Here is a 27,619-nt window from a genome sequence, read left to right on the forward strand (position 1 = left end):
ACTAGACAGCTAGAAAACTTAAAACACTTTGAGACAAAAAGGCCAGCCACGGTCCCCAAATTAACCTCAACACACCGAGTAGTCCATATTCGATTTGCCAGAGAATACGTTAATTGGGCTGACCGTTTTTTTCTACGAAAGCAAAGTTTGCCTGCATGCTAGCGATAGAACTGGAAAAAGTGTTGCATAAAAGAAACGTGTCTTTTGGAGGAGGTTCTTGGATGGTTTGGACGGGCATTTCAATGGAAGCAAAAACTGAGTTGGTTTTTATTGAAACTGGAGGTGGATTATCGGCGAACCGATACATAGAAAAAATTGAAGATTTTGGCGAAAACTTTATCCTAATTCAGGAAAATACCTGTGGACACACTGCAGGTTCCGTACGGCATTACTTACAGGATGCCGAAATTGCTGCTATTGATTGGCCGGCGTGTAGCCAGGACTTAAATCGTATCGAGCATTTATGGGATGGACTTAAGAGAAAAGTTCGGTATAGAGATCTTGCATCAGCCACAAAATCCGACTTGATAACGGCGATCATTAAAGAATGGGATAGCATCGAATAATATCCAGTAAAGAAACTTATTCGATCCATGAAAAAGCGTTTGGAAGCTATTATTAGGGCCAGGGGAGGGAGCACTAAATATTGAAAAGTTAATTTCAAATAAATTATTATTTTGACAAATTAAAGCTTGTATATCCTTTACTGTTAATGATAACCCTTTTTCATTATTCAAGATAACTTTTCGTTTGATATTTTTTCTTTTCCGAAAAAAAAGTTAATGTCAATAACAACAATAAACAACATTTATTATGAAGGTAAAACTAATGGCTACGAAATGCTAAAATCAGAAAAATAATGGAAGCTACATGCCATAAACGACGCCGTCATATTAAAGTCAAAAGACGACTACTACAATAAAGCAATAATTTTCAAAAATATAGCATGGATATAATGAAAAAATACCAAATCCTACATCTCTATATTAAAAATATAAAGGAAATATACACACAAAATAATTAAAGATATTTAAGGAGTTTGGACTTCCGTAGTATTAACAAATAGGATCAAAAGATGGTATCCATTTATGAACCATTTTGCATTACCAATGACGGCAGTATTGAACAGAGAAAAGATTTTAAGATAAGAAAAGAGTTCGAAAAAGTCTGGATAGATAATTACAAAAAAATAAAAAGCTACGAATAATGATTTACAGCTGCAAAATCTGAACCAAAAACCACAAATTTGGCAACGAGAGGTATTCAGAATGTTTAACTAACCTAGGATGGGAAAGAAGAATTATTTATATAAAATACTACAGTAGCTATGTCCTCGAAGGTACTAGATAAGTCATATTCAGGAAAGCATGAAATGTGAAAAAAGTTGAATGGGAGTAAGAAGGTGAAGAAGAAAAAGAAAACGTGAAAGAAAAATGATAATAGAAGATCTAGAATACAAAAGTGTCGCAAAAAGCGAGTGTAATTTGCAAGATACATGACTTTTCCTGACTTTTTATTTAAATTTAGCGCCTTTAAAATAAAGTTCCATTATCTATCGCATCGTCTCTTTAGGACTTATACAGTAACCTCCATTAAGTTCCAACACACACTTGGAGTGAAAGTTTGTTTATTTTGCAAATTGGAACAGTGAAATCAGCCTCATCCAAAGAAATGGCATCGACCTCCGGTTGGGTAAGTTTTCAGTCAATTTACTATTATTTATCATCTGAATTCAGATTTTTTAAATTATGATTCACCTGTATTGACATGTAAACATCTGTTTTGAACAAAAATTGAATCAATTCAATTGATAATGACCTAGAAAATTATGTTTTACCATCTGTATCCTGTAAGATACATTGCCAATTCGGCTAATGGTTTGAACATTACTTATGATTTAGGAGAAAAAAAGTCATTACTTCAATAACTATAGTAAATTTACGTGTTATTTTCTAAAAAATCATATTAATTTCAAACAATGGAGTATAATTTAAAAAATCAGATTTATTTTACCTCAATTCAAAATTTATTTAGTTTTATTATTTTGGTTTTAATTTTATTTAGGAATTTGTTAGCATTTTTGTCTTCTCAACCTCATTTTGATGTTTTTTTTTTCGTTTTCAAAGCAAAAATTTTTCATTCCAAACTTTCACTACTTTCTAAGCCAAAGGCGGACTCTGGGGATGAGGAAAAAATGAAGAAATGAAGAGTGAAGATGTATTACTTCAGACAGCGAGCAAATTTTTAGATGTATACGTTGAATAACGTTTTGATGCAAAGGATGCATCACAAGCTCCAGAAGTGTCAAAGGATGAGACAATGATGGACCGGTCGATTGCTGACGAACCGGTACCGGTAGATGAATTCTACACAGACCTCCTGATGAGAGATCTTTGTCCATCTGTAAGCACAATTGATCAGCAGAATAAGCCAGCAACACTCAGTGATAATATAGCTACCACCTCACATCAGTCTGGAGCAACTAGTTCTCGAGACATCAACCCCAAACCATTACTTCTGCCGCCAACCTTAAACCAGCTTATTTGGCAATGTATCCTACAAGATACATATTGCATATCTCATCCAAAAATGAACTCAAATTTTTCAAACTTTGAAGTTAGCTTATTTAGACCCTAAAGAAAAATTTCAAAAAAAAATTTTTTTAATCAATAAATTGGATCGTTGCCAAATTAACAATTAACCGTGTTCATAGATTAACGAATTGGGACGAATAATGAAATCGATTTTTCAACAGAACTAATATAGGTGTTGTTGTTTAATTGTTTGGAGTTGAAACAAGTCAACTATATTTTTACAGGGGAGATGAAGTTATTTTAATACTAACTTGTTTTATCTTGCTTAAGAGCATCGAATTATGAAATTCATCATGATATGGATGCTTATACCAACACATATCAATCTTCTTTGTAGTTCTGTCCGATGAGCAATACGTCACCTTATAATTTAGTACATACAAACAGCTCAGGATGCAATAATCTAATTTATAACACACTCAATATTGATTTATTATACGGCATTATTCCGTTTAAATAAATTGTGTTTTCTGATATTTTGGTCAAGTTTCAAAACGATTTTCAAGATAAAATCGAGTCTAAGACATACCTATGATATAATCTACTGAAAATTCACTACTATGAACACTTTATAGTATCATATATCCAATTACTATACACTGTATCTTGATTGTACTGAAATCACAACTCGATTACTGTTGAAATATATATTTCATTGAGAAGATTTTATATTTTATCTATATTTGTTTCCTCTGTTGATTCAACATTATAAATAAACAATTCTTATTAATCATAATAATTATCGATGACTAACACTGATATTCAAAGATTTTCGAGCGTTCTGTTCTGTGATTATTAGCGTTGGTATTACAGTACTGCCATGGTACGTGACAAGAAAAATGCATGAGTTTTATTCGCAATGAATTAAGAAATATATTTCATAATGTTTGTTTTCTTTCACCTGCATTTATTTTATTATCTAATGATATATCGGAGAGATACGGGTACTGTGTAATTGAAATCGATTATGGCACATATAAACACCAATATTCGTTGCTCGAAAGAACCCAAAACGAGCACAAGGTTTTCTCTATCAGTGTATTTATAAAAAGAAGAGAATCAATTATAAAAATAGAAAATGTCGAATGTATTTCACAATTTTTCTCAATAAAATTAAAATGATTTTAATAGTAGAGACTTAAAGTGGAAAATTTCTTATTCTTAATCTCTCAATACCTTAGCAGCCATTTGATGTAATTCGTCGTCATCACATGCTTTTCTTCTGAGCTTCAATACTGATTTTAATAGAGACATATGTGATATTACAAATGATATTTCACATTGTGAACATCATATATTCAACATATAAACAACAGTTGTTGTTCTCATGCCATAGATACAAGGTTAGATCAAAAAAAAACAAGGTTAATGAATTTTCAAAATAGCAATTACGCTGCATCCAAATTAACTAGTATGTCACTTACTCCTAGCTTTGCCAGACGTCCGGATAAAGAGAGAGAGAGAGAGAGAGAGAGAAATTCTTTATTGTCAAAAAATTGTTACAATTTGTAGACAAAAGCTTGTAAAAACTAAAAAACAAACATAAAAATAGCTAAACCTTAAGAAAGCGTTCGACACTATAGACTGGAATATGCTCCTGGAATCGACTGGGGCTTAGAGGTCTTGTATGGAGTTAGTTTAGGAGTTTACCTTACACAGGTACCAGTATGTAAGCTATAATAATCAAAATAGCCCGAACAAGTTTTTTTTGTTTTATTGTTTAATTTAAAAAGAGGTTTTTGTTATTTTTCAGTTGAAAAAATCTTATTTGTGCCTTTAATTAGTATTTAAGAAGAATTTAATTATGTAGATAAATATTCAAGTATCTAGAATTTAATTTTGATTGTAACAAGCTTGATTTTACCTACAATTTTTATCAGCTTTTAAGAAAAATACATTTTTTTTCAAACTGTTGACAATATCGAAATCTTTTTTGCTGACTGATCAATTTTTATCCTTAATAGACACGTATTTCGTGATCTGAATCCTGCACACCTGCACACTGAATGAAACTTTGAATATATACAAACCCCCAAAATACCTATTCTGTCAAAAGTCTGGGAAGAAAGGTTCTCAACAATGTTGATAGGTTACAAAGAAATTGTTTTGGGTTGTGGTTTCAATTTCTTACTGACCTGAACATGTCTTTGAAACCCACACCAGTTTTCAAATTCTTAATTGCTTAATCATTAATTAGTTTAATGTAAAATCTGTATATTTCAAGGATACTTCGTTTACTGTACAGGTATATATGGATCTGAAATATTAAGTATTATCTCAAATTAAAAGATAAAGACAAAGAAGCTCACGAAATGTTGAAAAGTGGAAATGAAATAGAAAAAGACTTTTTTTATTGAAACAGGCGATTGATTGTTGGAGAGTTTAGCGCAAAAAGGGCCCCAAATTTAGCAATATGGAGATTAAAGCCGGAATTGCTTCTAGTCAAGTATTACATGTTGGGATAAGTACATTATTATCCATTGTTGTACTTTTAAAAAGAATCAATCAAATTTCAAGTTACCTCTTCACTTTATTTTCAATAAAATAATATACCATTTTTCCTTTGCCCTAATCATCAATTTTCATTTGACTACATAGACAAAACAGAAACGTTAGAGTTTTCGAATCAAATTATATTTAAAAAATCACGAACGTAGGTAATGCATGTAGAAAATTTAATACGCATTTTTTGATCCGTTACTAGTTAAAAATTTTCTTGAGGGATCTGCTCGTATCTCTATAAATTTCAACGCTTCTATGCCGATTGAGGGTTGATAGATGTTAATTATTCTGCAGGCAATCAATTAAGATTCACCTTCTTAATGACCCGGTAGTACATTTTTCAACCCAGTTTATCCTAATAGTTCATTTGTATGTATTAACTTGCTTCTTTCATTTAACGTAGACTGCACAGGGCTTTTTATGTTGCAAACCAACTCAAAACTCTTTGGAACGACCAATAATCATCAATCAATTTTATTATTCACGTTTTCTGCTTCGAAATTTGTTTATAGTACTCATCCAAATCTTGCTCATTCCCCATATTATAAATTCACGCAGCGAATAATCATCCATCGAATTTTCGAATTTTAATTTTAAAGAATTTAGCTTTTATAGGAAGTATCAAGAACAGATGTTTTGACATACCGAAGTTTAAGTTTAGAAGTGAAGAAAAAGTAGAATAAATTTTTGAAATAGTAGTACTTTGTTATTGTATTGTTAAAAGCTGCTGTATCATATTGTTACGAACAAGTTCGCAAAATGGTTCCCTAGGCCGGCCCTGTCCAGCTTCTGTGTAACATTGAAAATTCGGCGAATTCCCTCAGCATCTTTCACATTTTTTGTGATAGGCGGAAGCGCCTTTGATGTTTCCTTTCAGAACTTTTTATTATAGCTGGAGGTTTATTTACAGTATTTCTTTTAAATAATTTCTAGGAAAGTCTATTTATTTATTTCTTTTTGTTCTAGAAATTTGTCGAATTATATTTGTGGTATATAAATAAGTTTATGTAGCGCAGTTTAGTTTAGTTTTAAATAAATAATCGCAGTGAAAAAAACGAATTAGTAAAAGAAATCGCAGAGATTAGTTAAGTAAATTATTATAAGTTAAGTGTGTAAATAAATTAAGAACGTAAGAGACAGTGTTTATTAATTCACCCCACGAATAGAAAAAGTATAAATAAATACGAAAAACGATACAATCTTTTCAATAATACACATACATCGTTTATAGGGTTTGAAGATTTTTTATCATTTCAGAGTTTTTTTCCGATACTCAAAATAATTTAAACATATGATCACGATCATAAACGTATTGCCAAGCCAAATACTAGATTGCCTTGAGAAAGATTGTGTAAGTATGTAAATGTAGCCATATAAAGAGAGATTAATATTAAAAATCGTCTTTAACAGATGCAAAGTTATTGAAAGTCTCTCTAAACTAATTCTTGATGAAAACAAGAAGTATATTTATGTTTTAATTGTTAATAAAAATGTGTCGAAACGTTTCCTTTTCCATGGTCTAATATGTGGGAAAAGAAAATATTATGAAATACCTACTTTCTGAGAGTCAGTAGCGTAACAAAATTATTTGTAAAGAAGATTTGACCAATATAAATAATTTAATGAATTCTCATTTAACAGTCTTACAATATCGAATTGGTGTTGACAAAAATAACATACAAATGATTTTATTTTATTTTATTTTTAAAAATTAATAATACTTTATAATAACGCATTCTACTGTATGTTTGGTAACTATACTTTATACTTTTTCATACAAATAAAGTATATGAAAATACTTTATTTCCAACCTTTAATGAAAGTAATGAATTTTACAATCAGTTCAGCTGGCATTGGTTGGTTATCTCTACTTCCAGCCATTGACACCCTTTTACACTAATATGTAATTATTTTATAAGTTCAGGTCCAATAATTATACAAGAATTATTAAAACTAAGTGATCGACAGGATCAGGAAGTTGTTGAAATTTTACAAGTCAAAGGTTGAATATATTTAATGAAATAATAAAACGTCTGGAAGGAAATAATGTAACTTTACTTGATATCTGTAATATTATGGATAATTTAAGAAACTAATTAAAACAAAGAAAAACTGATAAGTACTCTGGTTATGAATCAAATTAATTTTAACTTAATTATAATTGTAATTACAAAAAATTGGAAAGTCATTATTCGAAATATTCAATACATTTATCAGTCATTTTTCACTTTTTATTGATATGAGCTTAAATTATATCACAAAATGGTTTTATTTTAGCGACGATAACTGGCTCTCAATACTTCCTAACATGTCTTTGAAAAATGAGGTTAAATTTGAACATTTTGAATGGTAATTACGAAGGCCAAGTTACGAGACATAAAGATGGACGATTTATATTCCGAGACAATAAGATCTAAAGAGATCCAAAGAATTTTCAAAGAAAAGTCATCATCATCATCAAGTCTTTCAATCCTTTGGATTATGGCTATCGTATATTGCGCGTTAAAATCCTTTTTTTGAGGTGGATTAATTCTCATTTTCTATTTTTGTTTTCTTTATAGTTTATCGTTTATCTTGGCTGATTTTGTTACTATTTTCAATTCCTTTCGGTTCCTGCATTTTGCCGTCCAGTTCTCTATATCATCTCTATATCGTTATTGGCGTTATTCTTTTGATCATTTCAGTTAGTTTTCTTCTCATTATATGCCCATTCCAGTTGAGTCTTTGTGCTTTTATGTATCTCACTAAATTTTCCGTCTCCAGCTCTTTCTCGTTTACTTCCTAGTATGTCTTTGAAAATTGAGGTTAAATTTGAACGTTCTGAAATGGTAATTACGAATGCCAAAGTACGAGACAGATTAAATATTCAGATGGACGATTTATATTCCGAGACAATAAGGTTTAGAGGATCCCAAGGAAATTTATTAATGATGATAAATCGACGAAAATTTGGTTATCGAAACGCGCCTCAGACTGTGTAATTTATGTGTTGGTGTAGTGGTGGTGTAAACAGTGTATTCAGTATGAATATTGACAACGGTTCCAGAAATTCCAACTTAGCTTACCAAATGTAAAAAAATATTTCTTATTTACTCTCAGTTCCCGCCCCCTCAGTTTTCACTATGAGAATTTTTTCAGTGATGAATCTAAAGTGGCGATAAGAAAGAAATAGAGCATCAATAAATTTAATTAAAAACGAACTGTTTATTTATTTGAATTTTGACTGCCAAACTAACTTTCAAAAATTTGAAGATAGCAAAAAATTGTGCGAAAAGGACACAAAAATACGTTTTTAAGGAAATAAAAACATAAAAGTTGAAAAGTATTTATTTTCTTCCAAATACTTTTTTAGATTTTTTTAATTCAAACCATTTTCTACGTTTTTTTCATCCAAGTTGACAACCCTATCATTTCCTAAACATCTGGTATAATCAAACTTTTTTATTAATATCACGTGATTACGTCAAAGTAGATGTCATCTTTCACTTCTTGTTTGTTTATCCAGACAGTTGATTTTTTCTTTGAAAGTTGTTTATATTTATCACTCCTTTAAGATCTCAATAAAACTATTCTCACTGTTTGTTTTGGTGTAATGATACTCTTTATTAAATGTACGTTGAAAAGTTTTTTATCTCTTAGTGTGGGAAACTTAATAATACATTAATTATTTAATTATTGCCCCCACATACCATATGTGTACATACTAATTTAGCGCATAGTAATTTAAATTACTATCAATTTAAGCCATTTGGCATTTGTTATGACTTTCTAAACCTTTCACATTTTACGACATCTATAATATTTTGGAGAACTGTGCACAAGAATTCATAATATTGACAAAATTATCCAAATTACGTAATGTGACACAAATTAATTACAGTGGAAAAGTTTTTGCAATAAATAATGTCACGAACTTTGCTCAGAATTATAATTATATTTCAAGAGGCATCTCCAAATCCACACGAGAATGTCGCGAGAAAAACACGAAAAACATTAATGTGGAACCGATCTACATAATCTTCTCTCGCTTTGTTTTCTGTTTTTATTTCTTGTTTTTGTAATAAGAAAACAGATGAAAGTTTCACTCCACACTCGCATGTTTCTAGGTAGGTACAGAACAACTTCTTCGATTAGAGTGTAGGATTTGAGCCGGATTTGTATGAACTAACTGTCATTGACATTTGTAGAATATTTTCAAGCAGAAATTTTCAAGAATACTGAATTCAAAAAAATATTAAATTGAAATAAAAAAGCACGTTACGTAAAAAATATTAGTACCTTTATGGCATCATCTATTGATTATTTGGGCAACAGAAAGTATAAAAATAAAGTCAAGAAATCAGAAAAATCTGGGACTGGTGTCGACGAAGTTGGCCAGCTTGTTTAGTTCGTATACGAATACATGGAATCCTTGCATTAGCACGTGTTTAGAATATTGCTAGTGTATATCCAAAGAAGCTCTCTTCCTGATTCTCACTGATATTTATGCTGAAATTATCGATTGAGAATATCATATGAATGTGAAACTCTAGACTAAAACGATCAAACATATAACAGTATGATTCCAATAAATTTTGTAAATCTTCTAGTTTTTTCTCTCCATATTAAGTCCATATTTCACAAACACCAGCTGTGGACCTGTTTTTTTTCCCAAATATGTATTCTGACATCAACATACTCATTGTTTCATATTTTCATTATCGTAGTTTTTCTCGTTACTTTCTTCAATAACTATTCCTTTCGAATCTTTACCTGTTACTGCTAACCATTAATCGTTTCAATTCTTCTTGTATCACCATGTTTTTCGTTAAGCTTTCTTCAATTCTAAGACACCTTCCGAATTTTCTGCGAATTTCTGGTACAAAACAACATTGCTATACATAATCTGTACTACAGGCATTTGTGATTATTAAAATTGCATGAAGTCGCTGTCAAAGCCTTTTTTCATGTGACATTTCGTCCTCTTCTGTTTACTTTGTTATTCTTACGAGATGTAAGTTTTTTCGGTGGTTTCAAAGTTATATAAAATAATTTATTTCACCTTTAACACATACCTTTCCTGTATCCCTACATCGCTCAATGCGAATCTTCCATTGTGCGAAATAGTGCAGGAAGACTTTTTCGATGGTTTTATCCGTTTTTGATGTCGAACGAACGTGAATCATCTTCAACATCTTCTCGGCCAACTTGAAAACGATTAAACCAATCGAAAACACGTAGACGCGATAAACTATAATTGTCATACACTTGTTTCAATAAATAATAAGTTTCAACTGCAGTTTTTCCAAGTTTCATATGAAATTTGATAACAATCCGTTGTTCTATTTTTAGATCGATCATTTTTACGAAAATCATTTATGTAATACTTCTAAATGGTCAGATTCTATAAGTGGAAGCTTTTCCGACTAAGGAAGACAGAATGATAATGCTTTCTCTATCCTCCGAGGTTCCAGCTCGCTTGTGCGCATTCTCAAGAATGCGCAACCTGAACGAGGTATCTGGAACGAGAGAGAAAATGAATATTGTCGGCACTTTAATAGTGGGATATTCTTTCCCATTTAAACTGTCCATATAGAAGTATTACATACGAGGTATGGCTATTAAATAACGAGACTGATTACGAAAAAGGGTTTTATTATAAAAATTATTCTACATCCAAATGCTCTCCTTCAATATACTCCCCTCCCCTCGCCACACACCTTTCCATACGTTTTTTCCAGTGATCGAAGCAGTGCTGGAAGTCTTCTATAAAGAGCGCCTTAAGAAGATCTGCCGTTTTTTGCTTTACCGCTTCCATCGACTCAAATCTGGTTCTTCTCAACGCAGATTTTATCCTCGGAAACAAAAAAAAGTTGCTCGGTGCCAAATTTGGTGAGTACGACGGGTGTTCGAGCACTGGAGTGCGCTTACTGGCCAAATCTGGCCGTTTTTTACGAACTCGTTGTCGCAGTGTTGCCAAAACTGACAAATAGTAAGTCCGGTTGACAGTCTGACCCTCTGGAACCCATTCAATCTTCACGATACTGTTAATGTCGAAAAAAACGATCAACATTGCCTTGAATGTTGATTTGCTCTCTCGGCCATCACTAAACCGCTTATATCACTCAAAAACACACGCACGAGATAGAGAATTGTTCCTACAGGTCTTTTACAACAATTTATTGCACTCAGTTGGAGCTCCCTCTAGGCGCAGTCACGTTATTTAATAGCCAGATCTCGTATATGGTAAAAATCGGATTCGAAAGAGTAGGCCTCAGGATAAACAGCTAACAGTCGCTAGCCTTTGGCGCATGCGTACTTTTTTATCTAGCAGAGTTACTTAATAGCCACACCTCGTATTTAGTTCGATGATTTGTAAAACATTCATTTTATTAATACTTCAAAGAAATAGATTCACTTTGAATTATTTTGAAAACCATTTTCGCAGATTTCCAAGAATGAATTTTGACACCCACAAATCACAAGATAATCATGAGATCATTTACACGGAATATCGAGTTACTTGCCCACATAGTCTGCATGCATTTAAAAATAATATTAAGCAGCTGCTTAAAAAATTCTACCCCATAAATTAACTGAAATTACCGTCTTATTTTTATGATAAATCTCGTTTTCAAGTCATTTACAACCCGATGGCATAGCATTCAAGATAATTTATTTTATTGTAGTAATTACGTATGTTGGAAAAACCTTTCGTGATATTGCTATTAGTCGCTAGTAGTAGCATTTGGGAATTACTTCGGGTTTAAAAAAAATTTTAAAATTCTTTACCAGCTGAATTAATAAAAAATGAAAATAGCTCCGTCAATGACAGGGAGTTGTGAATGAATTCAGGATAGGAAACCCATATAAAAATAAACCGTTGCAGTTCTTTGAACCTTTCCAATAATTGGTGTGTTTAACTTATATAAATGTCGCTTTGTTGTTTATAAAAAAATTTCATTCAGTCTAACTTGATGATTTCTGTCAAAACCAATATATTTTGATTTCAGACTAATGACATGTTTCTATATTTACTAAAAAAAACTGATCACTGATAGGATATTCCTTGCACCTATTTATATTTCTAAATATATTTTGATGTGAAAAATCTGTTTTGTTTATTATCAAAGTTATCATAAAAGTTTTATTTATTATGACTGGAAATAAGATTAATTATTTAAATAAATATCAACATACCTTGTTTATCAACGAACTTCACGTTTAAAATGAGTATACTCTGGAAATCAAAAGGAATTGAATTTGTGGTATTTTCAAATTACCATAATCCCCTAGTGGCGCGCTATGGATCCTACCGATTCCGGTATTACAGGATTAAAAAGAGGTCTACTAAACTGACTACAACCTGCTGTTATAACTGACACCCAAAAACCCGAACAACACCATGATAGAGGTAGAAATTTAAAAACATAAATATTTATATTTTTTATGAATGTTCCCACGAATCGAAAAAATTTAAATAAGAAACAATGACATAATATATATGTTGCAAAAACGCGTTAAAACTCCTGTCGTGCCTGCTTACCTGGCCACCCATTAAAAGGTATGACGTGAATAGTTATTTATACACAAATTTGTAACTAATGTCACTATAACTATTGGTGCGATTTATTCCGCACAGGTATAATTTTTAAGCGCCAAAAAACCGAACGTTCGAACGATATTTTTAGGGATATCTAAAACTGCCGATTAAAAGCGAAGGCTATTTTATTTATAAGAAAATTTTTAGAATAGGTGTGTCACGAGTATATTAGCATCTAATTTGCCGTCGTTAATTTACCTGTCCAACCTACAAGTTACACAAATTCATTCTACGCGTGTACGTACCTCCACACCAATTGTCACATTGATTGTACATATACACAAGATAAAAAATAAACAAACTATAACTGTCTCATTCGTGCATACTGTTCCATTGCCCGAACCCTACTAGCACACTACCAATAGCAAAAGCAACTTACTGGTAAGACGCTTTAAAAGAATGGGAGGTTAAACATGAAACTCAAGTTGAATGTGCGCTGCGATACCATGTCGATTAATATGTGACTGCGATAATAATATTCTTTCTGATTATTCTGTATAGTAGAGCGCCCGCATTTTGCCCTTTTTAAGTGTAGATAAAATCTACTAACGAGGCACTTGTCTGTTATCCAGATGTACCAAATTGTACAAGGGACTGAATAACAAACACCATATAACTATTTCTAATACTCACTTGCCATAGTGATTATGAAAATTCTGTACATTGTCAAACAATCAAGGATTTAGTATAATAAATAAAATAAATTTTATAAATAGATCTTTTTACCGGGATTTTTCAAACATATTATGTAAGGAAACTTTCACAATAATATTTGGAATTTTGAGAGAATACCTTATATACAATCAATGAATTATTCAATCTTTCCCTTGTGCGTCATTTCGTTTTTAATGGTTTTTTAAAAGTTTCAGCTTGTTTTTCATGTTATTGCCTTAAGTAAATTGAAGAATTCATTAATTAAATTTATAATCCGTTAATTCTCTTAGACGATATTCTATTCTATCTATATTTTTTAATTATTACTGTCAACTCCTTCAATAGATATTTAAAACATACTTTTATTGTAAATTTGCTGTTTTTATGAGATACTAATATGGATTTCACAGGGTAATTAACATCTACATAGTAATATTTCACATTTTATTGTTTTTTTTTGGAAATGGTATTTATAACACGAACGTATTTAAACAGCTGGAATTTTTTTAAATTTATGTTCAAATTATTATTTCTAACAAAGTAATAATTGTATTCTTTAATATTTGAAATTTAAACCAGATTTTATTCAATATTATTTAGTTTGTATTATTTCCCGCGTCAAACTTTTTTAAGAAGAAGAAACTAACCTATACTTGACTAGCTATTTTTGATAATGTATTGAAAACATGTATTGAAATAAAAAACAATGATTATAAAATAAAATTTGCCCATTATAAATAGACTGAACAAAAATATTAAACATTCACTTATGTTAATATTTCTATAAATATGTCAAGTTTTACGAATGAAAGTGTATATACTCATACGTTTACGCCTAAAGAATATCAAGTTGAATTGTTGGAGTCAGCTAAGAAAAAAAATACAATAATATGCTCCAGTACAAGTTCTTCAAAAGCATTTATTGTGGTTAAGTTATTGCAAGAATATTCATGGCAGATGAGACAGGAACGTGGTAAAAAGGCGTTATTTATTTTAGATCCTCAAAATGTTCCTATAATGACGTCTCACGTTAAATATTTAACCGACTTGAAGTGTATAAGTATTACTAGAATAACTACAGAAATTGAATTAGAAGACTTATTTCAAAGATATCAAGTAATTATATCAACTGCAGAAATATGTATTGAAATGGTACATTCATGTCTAATAGCTGATTTCTCTGTATTTAATTTACTTGTTATTGATGATTGCCTCTATGGACAAAGACAGTCCCTTATTAAAGTTATTATGAATAAATACAACAATTTACCTGAAGGTTATAAACCACGTATACTGGGTTTAACTACAGGATTACTTAGCTCTGAGTTACAGCCAGACAGATTAGAAGCAGAACTATCAAGATTAGAAAAATTATTAAATTCAGACGTAGACACTTCATCTGAAATAGTTACTTTGATAAGATTGTCATGTAGACCCCATGAAACTGTGATAGAATGTCCTAAGTCACAAGTGAGTAGCTTACAAAATGAAATTAAGAAGATAGTACAAGGAACCATAGATTTTTTACATGATCATAGATATGATCCTAGTGAAATATATGATGATGATTTATTAGAAGAATTTAAACAAGTTCCTGATCCACGTATTGTACCATTAGAATTACTACATAATTTCCTGGAAATACTCGAAGATATGGGCCCATGGTGTGCAGATAAAGCTGCACTATACATATTGTCAAAAATTGAAAAGCTCAAAGTGAAAGTACCGTATGAACGCCATTATCTTTTGTTATGTATGACATCTTCTACATTGATATCTGTTAGAGCTACATGCGAATATTTATTTGAAAATTCTGAAGAGCTGGATATATTAAAAAAGTATTCAACACAAAAAGTATTAAAGTTTATTGAAATCTTGAAACAATTTAAACCTCCAGGGGATAAACCACCAATAAAAGAGAAAAGTCCAGATGAAAGTTCTCCAGTAAAATTCAAGGGTAGAGGCAAAGGACCTAGGAGACCTCTTTTTCAAAGACCACTAACTGAAGATAATTTGTGTTCTTTAATCTTTGTTCATAATGGATATAAAGCAAAAACATTGTTTGCTTTACTTTGTGTGAGTATATTAGAATATATTTCATCTTGTTTTTGGTTATATATCTTTTTTTTTTATATTATTTTACCTACCTACATGAATGTTTTTCCCAATTTCAGACTCTTTCTCAAGAAGATCCTGACTTCTGGTGGATTTCAGCTTTATTTACAGTAGAAAAAGTAGCAGATACAATAAGTGAACCTAAAGAGGCTGAAAACGAGCATAAAACACAAGAAGAAGTTCTCAAAAAATTTAGGTGTCATGAATGTAATATATTAGTGTCAACGTCTGTACTAGAACAAGGCTGTGATTTACCAAAGTGCAACTTAGTTATTAGATTTGATTTACCCAAAAATTTTCATAGTTATATTCAAAGCAAGGCAAGAGCTAGAGCATCTGATGCTCATTATATCCTTTTTGCAAATATAGATCAAATTAACATGTTTGTTGAGGACTTGGCTGAATATAATGAAGTTGAAAATACTTTGCTGAGAAGATGTTATAGTTTAGAACCTAATAAACAAGAAGAGATAATAGCAGATCTATACAGTCATTTATGCACACCCTATAAACCATTACCAGATGATGGAGCACCTAGTATTACTTTAACCAATGCAATATCGTTACTTAATAAATATTGTGCTAAGTTACCCAGTGATACTTTCACAAGGCTCACACCAATATGGAGTGAGGAGCAAACCTCTTGTGGAAAGTTCGTTGTCCATTTGAGACTCCCAATTAACTCACCTGTCAAGCAAACTATTTCTAGCCCACCAATGCCAAATAGTTTGCTCGCTAGAAGAGCAGTAGCTTTCATGGTGTGCCGCCAACTTCACAAAACTTGTGAACTTGATGATTATTTGCAACCTATCAACAAAGAAAATTTTAAAGCTACAGAAGATGATTGGGTTAACTTTGCTTTGGATGAACCTGATGATGAAAACTTGGACGTTCGACCTGGTGAGTTTTTTATTTAAAATTAAAAAATGAAATTAATATAACTTTATATATCAATTTTTAGGTACTACTAAACGTAGACAGTATTATAATAAAAGGATAGCAGATGCATTATTGAATTGTCACCCCGTAGTGGGAGAACCAACATACTTTTATAAAATTGTTATGACTTTAACTTGTCCTTTGCCTGAAGAGCAAAACACAAGGGGTAGAGAAATTTATCCTCCTGAGGATTCTCCTTTAGGATTTGGAATTCTCACATCGAAAAGGATTCCAAAGGTTTGAATGTTTGGTAGATTGAATACATCATGTTGACTAAAAATCGGATAATTTGCCTGTTTTCAATTTGGATGATTGATAGTAGAGTATTAATTTTCGTTTATTTTTAGATAAGTGCCTTTCCTATTTTCACCAGATCAGGTGAAGTTAGTGTGGACTTAGAACTAATATCTACAAATCTGGTTTTAACTGAAGAGCAAATAAAAAAAACTAGAGAGTTTGTAAACTATACTTTTACAAGTGTGTTGCGATTACAAAAGTATTTGATGCTGTTCAATCCAGATGCTTCATCTAATAATTATTTAATCGTTCCGACAATCAAAAGTAAGTAAATATCTATCTGTAGATGTTCAATGGAACCTCTATAGTTACATGCTACATTAATTAAAATTTGCATCTTTTTCATTATAATTGTTATTTAAATTTCTTATTGTTGCATAAAAATTTGACCAAATCTAGATTTATCTGAATTACAAAATTATAAACATGAACTAAGATTATTTTATTTTTTGTTAATATATAGTTATGGAAATATTTTAGGGGATAATGCAGTAAAAGTCAATTGGAAATTTATAAATTTGATATTCACTCTTCTAAACAGGATTCCAGCATTCATACCTGATGAAAAAAGAGCTAACTACATTTTTAATCCTGAGCTCTACAGAGATGCTGTAGTCATGCCATGGTATCGTAACCAGGACCAACCTCAGTATTTTTATGTAGCAGAGATGTGTTCCAAGTTGAATCCTACCTCTGCTTTTCCAGGATTAGAATATGCGACTTTTGAGGAGTATTATAAAAGAAAATATGGAATTCAGATTCAAAATCTGACTCAGTGTTTGTTGGATGTAGATCATACTTCTGCACGTTTGAATTTCCTCACTCCAAGATATGTAAACAGAAAAGGAGTAGCACTGCCTACAAGTAGTGAAGAAACAAAAAGAGCTAAAAGAGAAAACCTTGAACAGAAGCAAATATTAGTTCCGGAACTATGTGCTATTCACCCTTTTCCTGCTTCTCTGTGGAGGAAAGCTGTAGCTTTGCCTTGTGTATTATATAGAATCAATGCTTTACTTCTAGCAGATCAGATCAGAAGAACTGTAGCTAGTGCTTTAAATTTAGGCATATGTGAATTACCTAAAGGTAAGAGTGACAATAATATTGAAAACATTGATTTTTAGGCCAACATATATTGAATTATATTTTAGATATTCAGAATTAATAGCAATTCATAAAAATAACAGTCATATATCTATTTCAGAAGTTAAATGGCCATCATTGAATTTTGGATGGAACTTATCTGATGTACTGAAAAAATCCCGTGAAGAAGAGATGCGTAAGCAGCAAGAAAAGTTACTAGTAGCTGAACTCCATTTAGAAGAAAAACTACCCTCATTAAAAATAACCGAAATAAAATCAGATGATGATTTTGAAAATGGCGTCAATGATACAGATGATGAATGCAATAGTCTTGTAGAAATGAGTACCAAATGTGATGACAAATGGATAGAGATAGGGACTTGGTCTAATGAAATGGCAGGAACTATGGATTGTAATGGAAGTTCTTCCTTAATTCGTTATGCTTCACCAACTAGTTGGTTGCAGTCAGATAATAACTATGATGATTTTTCTGACAGTGAATCAGAAATACTTCAGGATGATTCTGATTCAGAGTGGGGAGGTTTAAGGATTGAGTTTACAGGAGATAATCAAGCAGAAGCTTTGGATGATGAGGATGATGACAATGAAGACAAAGTATTTAAATTATACAATAATATTGATGCTTGGAAGATTGAAGAAGAAAGTGTGCAAACTGATTTGTTAAGAAAGGAATTTCATGAAGCATGTTCCAATAATAAACACTATATACTATCTAGTGGAATATTAGTAAAGGCTGACAATGTTTTTGACAAAACTATTTTAAAAGATAAAGAAGATAAAATAGTTTATACAAATAATATCGATAAGAATGTTGATTTTTCTTTGCTGTACAAAGATAATAGAAACAATTCAGTATTAGATGAGAATATTATATCTAATCAATATATTAATGAGTATGATATATCTGAAGAACTATCTTTTAGTTTTGATGAACAACCTAACTTAGCAGACCATCCTGGACCTAGCCCAAATGTTCTTTTGCAAGCTTTAACTATGTCTAATGCAAATGATGGAATTAACTTGGAAAGGCTGGAAACTATTGGTGATTCTTTTTTAAAATACGCCATAACAAATTATTTATATTCCAAATATGAAAATGTACATGAAGGAAAACTCAGTCATTTGCGATCAAAACAAGTTAGTAACTTGAATTTGTATCGTTTGGGAAGAAGAAAGTGCTTAGGAGAATTCATGATAGCTACCAAATTTGATCCACATGATAATTGGCTGCCTCCTTGCTTCTATGTCCCGAAACAATTGGAAGAAGCCCTAATAGATGCACAATATCCTGCAAACTGTTGGTCAGTTGCTGACATGGCTGCAACTAGAAATATGAGTTTAGATGATATTTGTGTAATGGTACGTGAACGTGGAGAAGGCTTTGCTTTAACCAATTCCATTCCCTATAATCTAGTCACTCAACATAGTATACCTGACAAAAGTATAGCAGATTGCGTGGAGGCGGTTATAGGAGCTTATTTAATTGAATGTGGTCCCCGTGGTGCTCTGCTATTCATGGCTTGGTTGGGAATTAGAGTTTTACCAAAATTAACAGATGGTACATTTGGAGAAATTAAATTGCCTCGATCGCCACTCCTTAGAAATATACCCGATCCCGAAGGGGAGTTAGAAAGACTGCTAGATGGATATGATAAATTTGAAAAACACATTGGATATAAGTTTAGAGATCGGTCGTACTTATTGCAAGCGATGACACATGCGTCATATTTCCCTAATCATCTCACTGATTGTTATCAACGATTAGAATTTTTAGGAGATGCTGTTCTAGATTATTTGATTACTAGACATTTATACGAAGATCCCAGGATGCACTCGCCTGGTGCTTTGACAGATTTGAGATCGGCGTTAGTTAATAATACCATTTTTGCATCATTGGCTGTGAGAAATAACTTTCATAAGTATTTCAAGCATTTATCTCCAGGTCTTAATGAGGTGAGAAATACATTTTTTCTTATTTCACTCTTTATGGCATAGTTTTTGTTTCTATTAATCAATATTTTAGTCTTGTTTCTGAAGTATTCTCGATTTATTGATATTTTACGGATTAAAACCTTATGTTCTAGGTTGTGGAGAGATTTATAAGACTGCAAGAAGAAAGTGGTCATTCTTTAGTAGACGAATTGTATTTAGTAATAGAAACAGAATGCGAGGAAGTAGAAGATGTAGAAGTACCAAAAGCCTTAGGTGATGTGTTTGAATCTGTTGCAGGTGCTATATTTTTGGATTCTGGTATGTCTTTAGATGCTGTATGGAAAGTGTATTACAGAATGATGAAATCGGAAATAGAACAATTTAGTAACAAAGTTCCAAAATCTCCTATTAGGGAATTATTAGAACTTGAGCCAGAAACCGCTAAATTTGGTAAACCTGAAAAGTTGGCAGATGGGAGAAGGGTTAGGGTTACTGTGGAAGTATTTGGCAAAGGATTGTTTAAGGGCATTGGAAGAAACTATAGGATTGCTAAGTGTACAGCTGCCAAATGTGCTTTAAAACATCTTAAACGGAGGGGTTTACTTAAAAAAAGTGACAATTAATATATTTTATCATATTTGTATATATGAGCAAACTGCATTTTTTGTTTTTCCACAACATAAGCCCACATTTATACATTATGTTAAAATAAGTGCTATGATAGTCCAAGAGAGCTACATGAAACAGCATCGATTTGGTACACGCTGTTTGAGTTTGCAAATCGCTAGATAAAAGTTAATTAATCACCAAACAGCTTCTGGCGAGGGTTCTCCGACCAGCCCTATTTCTATCATTACTGCACCGCTCTTAGTTAAGGTCCCCAAATAAATATGAAAAAAGTTTTACTCGTGGACCTCGTCGGTTTTTCGGTATGGATTTTCTGGAACTTTGTGTCGATTCTGGCTGGGGTATACCAACCAGAAACTGGGAACGAGGCTTGAAATCGGGCGCGCTGTACCAAAATGAAAATACTCAACGAGTTTTCATCGTATCAGGGTGGTTTTTTTTATTTGGGGTAGCAAAAAGATATATTTTGAATGGCGTTTTGAAATGTAAAGACTACGTCGACATTGTTCGAAGGTATTCCGACCTGCTACATTTCTTGCACTATTTCACCGCTCTCAGTTGAGGACCCTTAAAGCAGATAAAACAATTTTCACGCGTGCACCACATCATTTTTTTCTAAGGAATTTTCCGAGCTCTCGATCGCTTCTGGCGAGCGTTTTCCGAACAGCCCGATTGATCATGTTGCAGCACCGTTCTTAATTAAAGTCCCGAAAAAAATATGAAAAAAGTTTCGATATCGATTTTCCTTTGAGTCGCTTCTGGCAAGGGTTTTCCAACCAGATAAATTTCTGGCACTATTGCACCGCTCTAACTTGAGGTTCCTGAAGGTAGTATGAAAAAACTTTAACGCGTGTCCCCTATCATTTTTTCCGGCATATTTCTCGTCGTAGAAAACAGGCTGCCATTCCGATTTGCGGCCAGAACGAACAGCCAGAAGTACCGTTTGGTGATGAACTAACTGTTATCTAGCAGTTTGCAAACTCAAACGGCGTGTACCAAATCGATGTTGTTTTATGTATATTTTATTTACGTTTAAATAGTCAATTTGCAATTAAGGCTTGTAGGAAGAGTTATTACTTCCTATAAATTTTTGATAATTTTATTTCTTTATCATGTATCAACCGGTAAATAAGATAATTATTATATATCATCCCTCTAATAGTTCCATAGCATGTGGTTTATAGATTTCGCAGCTACATAGGACGTAAAATAACTAAGCATGATGTTGGCCTTATGTTGTGAAAAAAATTTAATATTAATTTTAAAAACAAAGCAATTGGACAAAATAATAAACAAAAAATGTTTGTTTTGATATGATTAAAAAAAGTATTAATAATCTAGTCAAACTGTTTTTAACAAGAAAGTTGTAAGGTAGTTTTGTCTACTTTCCTCTTGAATAATTTTTGTATTTTAAATTTGTATTTGAGCTTCTCTCATATTTGCCGCTAGTCTTTTTCGAATATGAATCATGGGACTAAAACAAAGTATTTGATTGAAATAAATTTTTCGTTTTGTCCTTGAGTTTTTACTAAAACAAATTCAATCTTTAAACTTTATTAAAAACTAAGGTAACTGAAAAAGAAGAGCTATCAAAATCTATCTCATGATTCTAAATTCATACAGTAGGGTGGAACTTGAATATAACAAAAAAATCTAGTTTTTTGTTTTGACTTAATACTAAAATAAATGTTCATTGTTGTTCGTCCTCTGGTGCCGTAAAGGTGTTAATATTTGATAACGTAGCAGAAAAATACCGAAACTTAAAAAAAACACAGCTTGCTCGTAACAAGAGAAATATTACCTAGAAGTCATCACGAGGATTTGGCTGCGTCTCGACATCCATTTACCTCCTACTCTTTAAAAAACATATGTGTTTAATCTGACTAATTAACAACCATTTTGTAATCTTTTTTGGTTTCAAACCAAAACCATCTCTAGCTTCATACAACTAGTGACAATTTTGACACATCCCCACCATGAAAAATCTGGGGCATCTCCCATCTGAACTATTTTCTTAATTTCTTCATTGGTTAATCGAGACAAGATTGGAGATTCAGTGCATTCGCAATAATTCCAATCTATTAAATTTGTATATTCAGTTGAATCAAAATGGTGATACTTCAAAGCACCTTACTGTTTACACCAACACTCACAATTATATTGTCTCAGACGCGCTTTGATAACCAAGTTATCGTCTTCAGAGACTGACGGTAAGCTGTTTAGCGTCAGTATTTGAAGACGATAACTTGATTATCGAAACGCGCATCAGATAGTATAATATGAGTGGTGGTGTAAACAGTGTGTTCAATATGAATATCACCAACGGTTCCAGAAATTCCAACTTAGTTCAAAGCACTTCACATTTTCATTAGATTTCGATCTAGCCGCCATAATTCTTCTAGGCCCAAGTTCCCTAATATGTTTTCTGGATAAGTTACTATTGCTAGAATAATATTTTTTGAGTGGACAACCAACGTATTTCTTTGAATAACTGGACCAATGACATGTGTTTCGAGGTACCTAGTTTATTTGATGAATGTCCACAAATGAATAGCTCATTCCTTGTAAAGGTTTCACTTTGATGTTGAAACAAATTCGGCAAGAAGTTTTAAGATTTTACACGAGACGTATAAACGTAAAATTCTATTCGCAGTCCTTAACCAGTGAGAATGAGCAACTTTTCCTTTTTTTTGTCAAGCCTTTTGAAGATACTCCGGTTAATACTGTTTGAAAAATTTTAAATAAGCACTCAAGTCTTCCCAATCATTTTCTGGCAAAATCAATTCAATTTTTTCATTATTTGTAATTGAAAGCTCTTTACAATTTTCAAGCTGTTTGCCTATTGGATCAGATAATCCTCTAGGACCCCTCAAAATATTGAAATAGGTGCCGTGCCTCAAAGGAAGTTCATTTGCATGTAGTAGACAAATTTCTAGTATTTTGATAATTACCATTCATAGTAGTACTACCGTAAAACATACGAATTTAACGCATTATCGGGACCAAGGTCAAACCAAACATTTTTTAATTAGTATATGAGGTAGATTATAAATTAAAGTTATTTTCGTTATGCGGAAAGGAAATAAAAGGAAATTTCCACTATTATAAAACATTATTCGAGACTTCGTTGTCAAGTTCCACCCTGTTCTACAGTCTGGAATCTAAACACAGTGTTTACTACCACATTTCGGTATTTACGCAAAATGCCAGGAGTTACACGAATGCGTAGTAGACATATGATTTTTATTATATATGTATATTAGTATATTATAAACATTTAAAAAAGTTGTCGAACCGAACTGCTTATGAAGTTTTACTGGTCATATAAGTGCAAAATTTTATTATTTTTCTAACCGAACCACCTCTAAATGCAACAACAAAAAAAGCCAAAAAACTCTAAAGAATGTCACCTCGAATATGTTAAAAATCATGCTAACAGTGTGGCAATGCAAGACACTGACTTATTGTAACTACCAGAATTTCGGGAAAATACCGGTTCTGTTTACTACCAGTACACCAACAATTATTTTTACATACTTTCTGATGTGTGTGTTAGTCTTCAGAGACACTCCCCGATCTCTGAAGACATAACACGCGAAAGTGTGATTGTGAGTGTTGATATAGTTCAGTATAAACATCACCAACCAATTTTGAGCCTGTCATCTTATTCATTAGCTGCTTTTCAATTTAGAAAGCACCAAACCCATGGGTTCAACGCACACAAGAATCAATTGGAACCAACTTCGGTGAGCTTTGTGTCAAGTGTCAAATTTTAAAACATACCTCACATTTGTAAATTGGTCGCATTCAGTGGACGAAACCGTTGTGCAACTTTTATAGAACCCTAGCGGAATCGTTAGGTGAGAGATACGCTAAAAACTCAACACGTTCTGGAACAGACGCCATGTTTTGGAGATTTTTTAATTTGTGCTAGGTAAGGGTAGCGGAGCTGAAAAGTGAACAAAAATTGACACAGAACCAAACTACAAATTTGTTAAATCAACTGTTTTCTGTGATCAAGTTGTAACCTTATCAGAAAAAAATTGTTTGAATTCGGTCATGAGAATGAGGAAAATTAATTAAAGAATTTAATTTTGAATTGTAATGTCCGTTTTTATATACATTTAAAAGTGATTGAGTGCCGATTACACATCGTAATTCTTAGAAAAAAAAACTAGTCCAAGTAACACCACATAATGGAACACTCTTTAAGTTTAATAAAAATAATTTCGTTTGAATATACTCAACAAAAATGTAAAAAATACACTTGTCAAAAACTCATAATTTACATAAATGTTCAAGATACCGATAGGTGGCAGTAGCGCTAAGCGCTGCATCCGCTGAATGCGACCATTTGTTGCCGTGTCCGAGATACCAGATACTCGATTAATTTAATACAAAATAACTTTTTACTAAAGATTACCTTCTTTATTAAGAAACAATGCGTAATATGAACTTGTTTATGCATCCAATAATGGTCGCATTCAGCGGATGTAGCGCTTAGCGCTACTGCCACCTATCGGTAACGGTAACGGTCTTGTTAGTTTATAACAGATATATTTTCAAAACGGAGACTATTTTGGTTGCTTTTATTGAACTTAACAAGTGTTACAATTAAATGGTAAATGTGCAAGTACTTTGTCTAATTTCTTTTCAAATAATTATGAGGTTCATTCATCTCTCACACACTTTTGTATGTATATAAAAATTGTCATTATAATTCAAAACGAAATTATAGAGAATAATTCATGCAGTTCTAAATTATTTATCTTATCTTAATCGACGGTTCAATCATTTTTCTTCTATGAAAGGTTACAACCATAGACATAGTTGACGTTTGATCTCAGATGTAACAAATTTCACTTCCGCTACCCCGACCTATCACAAATTAATGGAGGGTAGAGGTGAGGAGAACCATCTCTGTGCTACAGAAAGTGTCCATCAAATCCTTCATGTTAGGGAGGCGCTACTATAGCACAAGTTTAAAGAAAGATAATGACTTCGGCGTCCTACTTGAGTTACTTTTTATTTTACGTCCACTCGGACAACTTTTCACAGAGTAAACTTTTCCCATTATGTTTCTATTGTCTATGATAATTGACACTTCATAATTACTTGCAAAAACTCTTACAAATTCACAATAATTAATTAACATTCAGCGTTATCTCACAGTAGCTTTTCTAGGTTATATTTACAAAATTATTTTAGACTACGTGAATAGTTTAGATTTTGTATACCAATATTTAATTAACGACTCTAGTCATTTGAAATATTAAATTTTCTATCTCTGCATACTTCACTCTATCCAAAATAACTAAGTTCATATGATATCTGGTCCGACAGAAGCGCCATTCTGGTAAAATTTTGAATTATAATTTATCGTCTACAAGCAGTAGACAGTTTTTAAGCTAAACTCCCATATGAGACGGTCCCCTTACCTCTAACCTCCACACACAAATTAAAAGCGCTCACAAGCTTGGCGTCCGCTCTAGAACGTGTTGAGTTTGTAGCGTATGTGCCACCGAACGATTCCGTTAGGGTTGTACAACGGTTTCGTTCGCTGAATGCGTCCAATGTAAGACAATATTTTTTTTATGGCCCGATTAAGATTTCAAAACACAAATGTAATTATAAATAACTGCCTACACAACCTCAATTTTACAGTTTGTGTTTAAAGCGTAATTTAGAAGCTCATGAAGCCGAAGCATTTATCTGGTGCTCACGTTCTCAATTGTGTGCTCAAATTGTGCAATTGGAAAGCAACTATTGTTAAACTTTATTTAGCAATCTAAGTTTTAGATACATCATCAGATTATTTATAGAGAAATAATATCATTTTTAAATGATTCATTGTGAGAAATCAAACTAAAACACAGCTTTCACCCTTGGAGCCATTTTAAGTACAAATTGACTAGTATAAAATACAATGAAACTTGTTCGGTATGCAGCGGTGGCTAGCACTAAAGTTCCAATACGATATGGCCATGTCTAAGGACAGTTCTAAGAAATACAATGATAGTAATTTTTTTGAATACACACCCATTTCACAATTCACGAGTCGCAACTGTCGGTAGATATAATTTGAATTTAAACAAGTTTTATTGGACGTCTGCTATTTAGAATATACGAGGAGGTGTGGTTATTCAAATATTAAAAAAGTCAATTTGTTTTAATTTGAAGTAGTCTGAGCAGATCTCAAAATATTTTTTATCCTTAGAAATTTTAGTTTTTGAATTTTTTAATAGTACTGATTAGGACTGAATCGATTTTTATTATGTTCGATTTATTTATAATGTTTGTTATTGTAAGATTTCAAAATCTTTCTAGATGTTCTGAATTTTATTTATATTTTATAGTATTTATAATTCTGTTATTTGACAAACTATAACCTAAAAAATCAACATTTATATAAATGCCTATAAATTAATACATATTTATATTGGTGATGGTTAATATTTATATTTTAATGAACATAGTTATTAGGTACAGGCTGTCAAACGTAAGATGACCCATATACAGTTTGTGGGTCACCTTATGTTTGACACCCTGTACAAAAGGCATATCTTAAAATTTTCTATTGAATGTGGGCTGTGTGTTTTTACTTTTACTAGCCATTAATTTTTTTTCTAATTTGATTTTTGCTTCTTGTTCAACTATGAAAATCAGTGTAAACTCAGTTTTGTAGGCATTGTAAGAAAAATAAAAATTTGTGGAGAATCGTTATTTGCAATACATTACCTGTGATTTTTTTGCTACTTTTTGTACATATTAGGTATTGTATCTTATGCGACAATATTCGTCATTACTTGAAAATTTAAAACATCTTTTACAAATTTAAAATTCCTGAATCATTACAAATATTCTGTGTACGTACATAACAGTTTTAATAAAGATTTTAAAGAAAAATTAGATTTTTTTTCATTTACAACCAGCTACTGTGTTTAGTATCAGTTTGTGTACCATTAATTGCAAATTAATATTATTTTCTTATAATCATCATTCAGATAATAGATTTTATTTACGAAAAACTTTCATTAAACAGAAAACTGATATGATACTTGATACGGCTCTATATTTTTGTTCCATTGTCGCATATCTGTGTTTCCCCTAGCGTTGTATTTTTTATGGTAGTTTCAAATCGATCAATTTTAGATTTTATTGATAGTTTATGTAAGGTTGATAATGGAGTAGTGGTTCAGCAGACGCACCCAAGGTGGGTGGGCGTTATGAAAAATTTTAATCGTCAGAACTTGCTGCACACTTTCTGATATTCAAT

At 31.9% G+C, this 27,619-nt stretch overlaps 2 protein-coding genes across 6 annotated transcripts in view; one reads left to right on the forward strand and one right to left on the reverse strand.

The window, feature by feature from the left end:
- Nucleotides 1-13,144, reverse strand: part of LOC130903539 (stAR-related lipid transfer protein 13) — a 52,539-nt gene extending 39,395 nt beyond the window's left edge. Inside the window, exon 1 of one of the 5 annotated variants that reach the window (XM_057815704.1) lies at nt 12,924-13,144. The gene's annotated coding sequence lies outside the window, so the exon portion shown is untranslated. Of the gene's footprint in view, nt 1-3,123; nt 3,252-12,275 lie in introns of those variants that run through there. The other 4 variants (XM_057815714.1, XM_057815723.1, XM_057815695.1 and 1 more) reach the window with 4 other exon arrangements.
- An 826-nt stretch (nt 13,145-13,970) lies between these two features.
- LOC130895948 (endoribonuclease Dcr-1) lies at nt 13,971-27,249 on the forward strand. The gene is made up of 7 exons (XM_057803631.1): nt 13,971-15,408; nt 15,507-16,347; nt 16,409-16,623; nt 16,734-16,947; nt 17,164-17,766; nt 17,885-19,737; nt 19,869-27,249. Exons 1-7 carry the CDS (start codon nt 14,122-14,124, stop codon nt 20,337-20,339), a joined length of 5,484 nt encoding a protein of 1,827 aa, XP_057659614.1. The 5' UTR covers nt 13,971-14,121; the 3' UTR covers nt 20,340-27,249.
- Nucleotides 27,250-27,619: the final 370 nt, after the last annotated feature.

This window comes from Diorhabda carinulata, chromosome 1 (assembly GCF_026250575.1).
Source record: "Diorhabda carinulata isolate Delta chromosome 1, icDioCari1.1, whole genome shotgun sequence".
NCBI lineage: Eukaryota > Metazoa > Arthropoda > Insecta > Coleoptera > Chrysomelidae > Diorhabda > Diorhabda carinulata.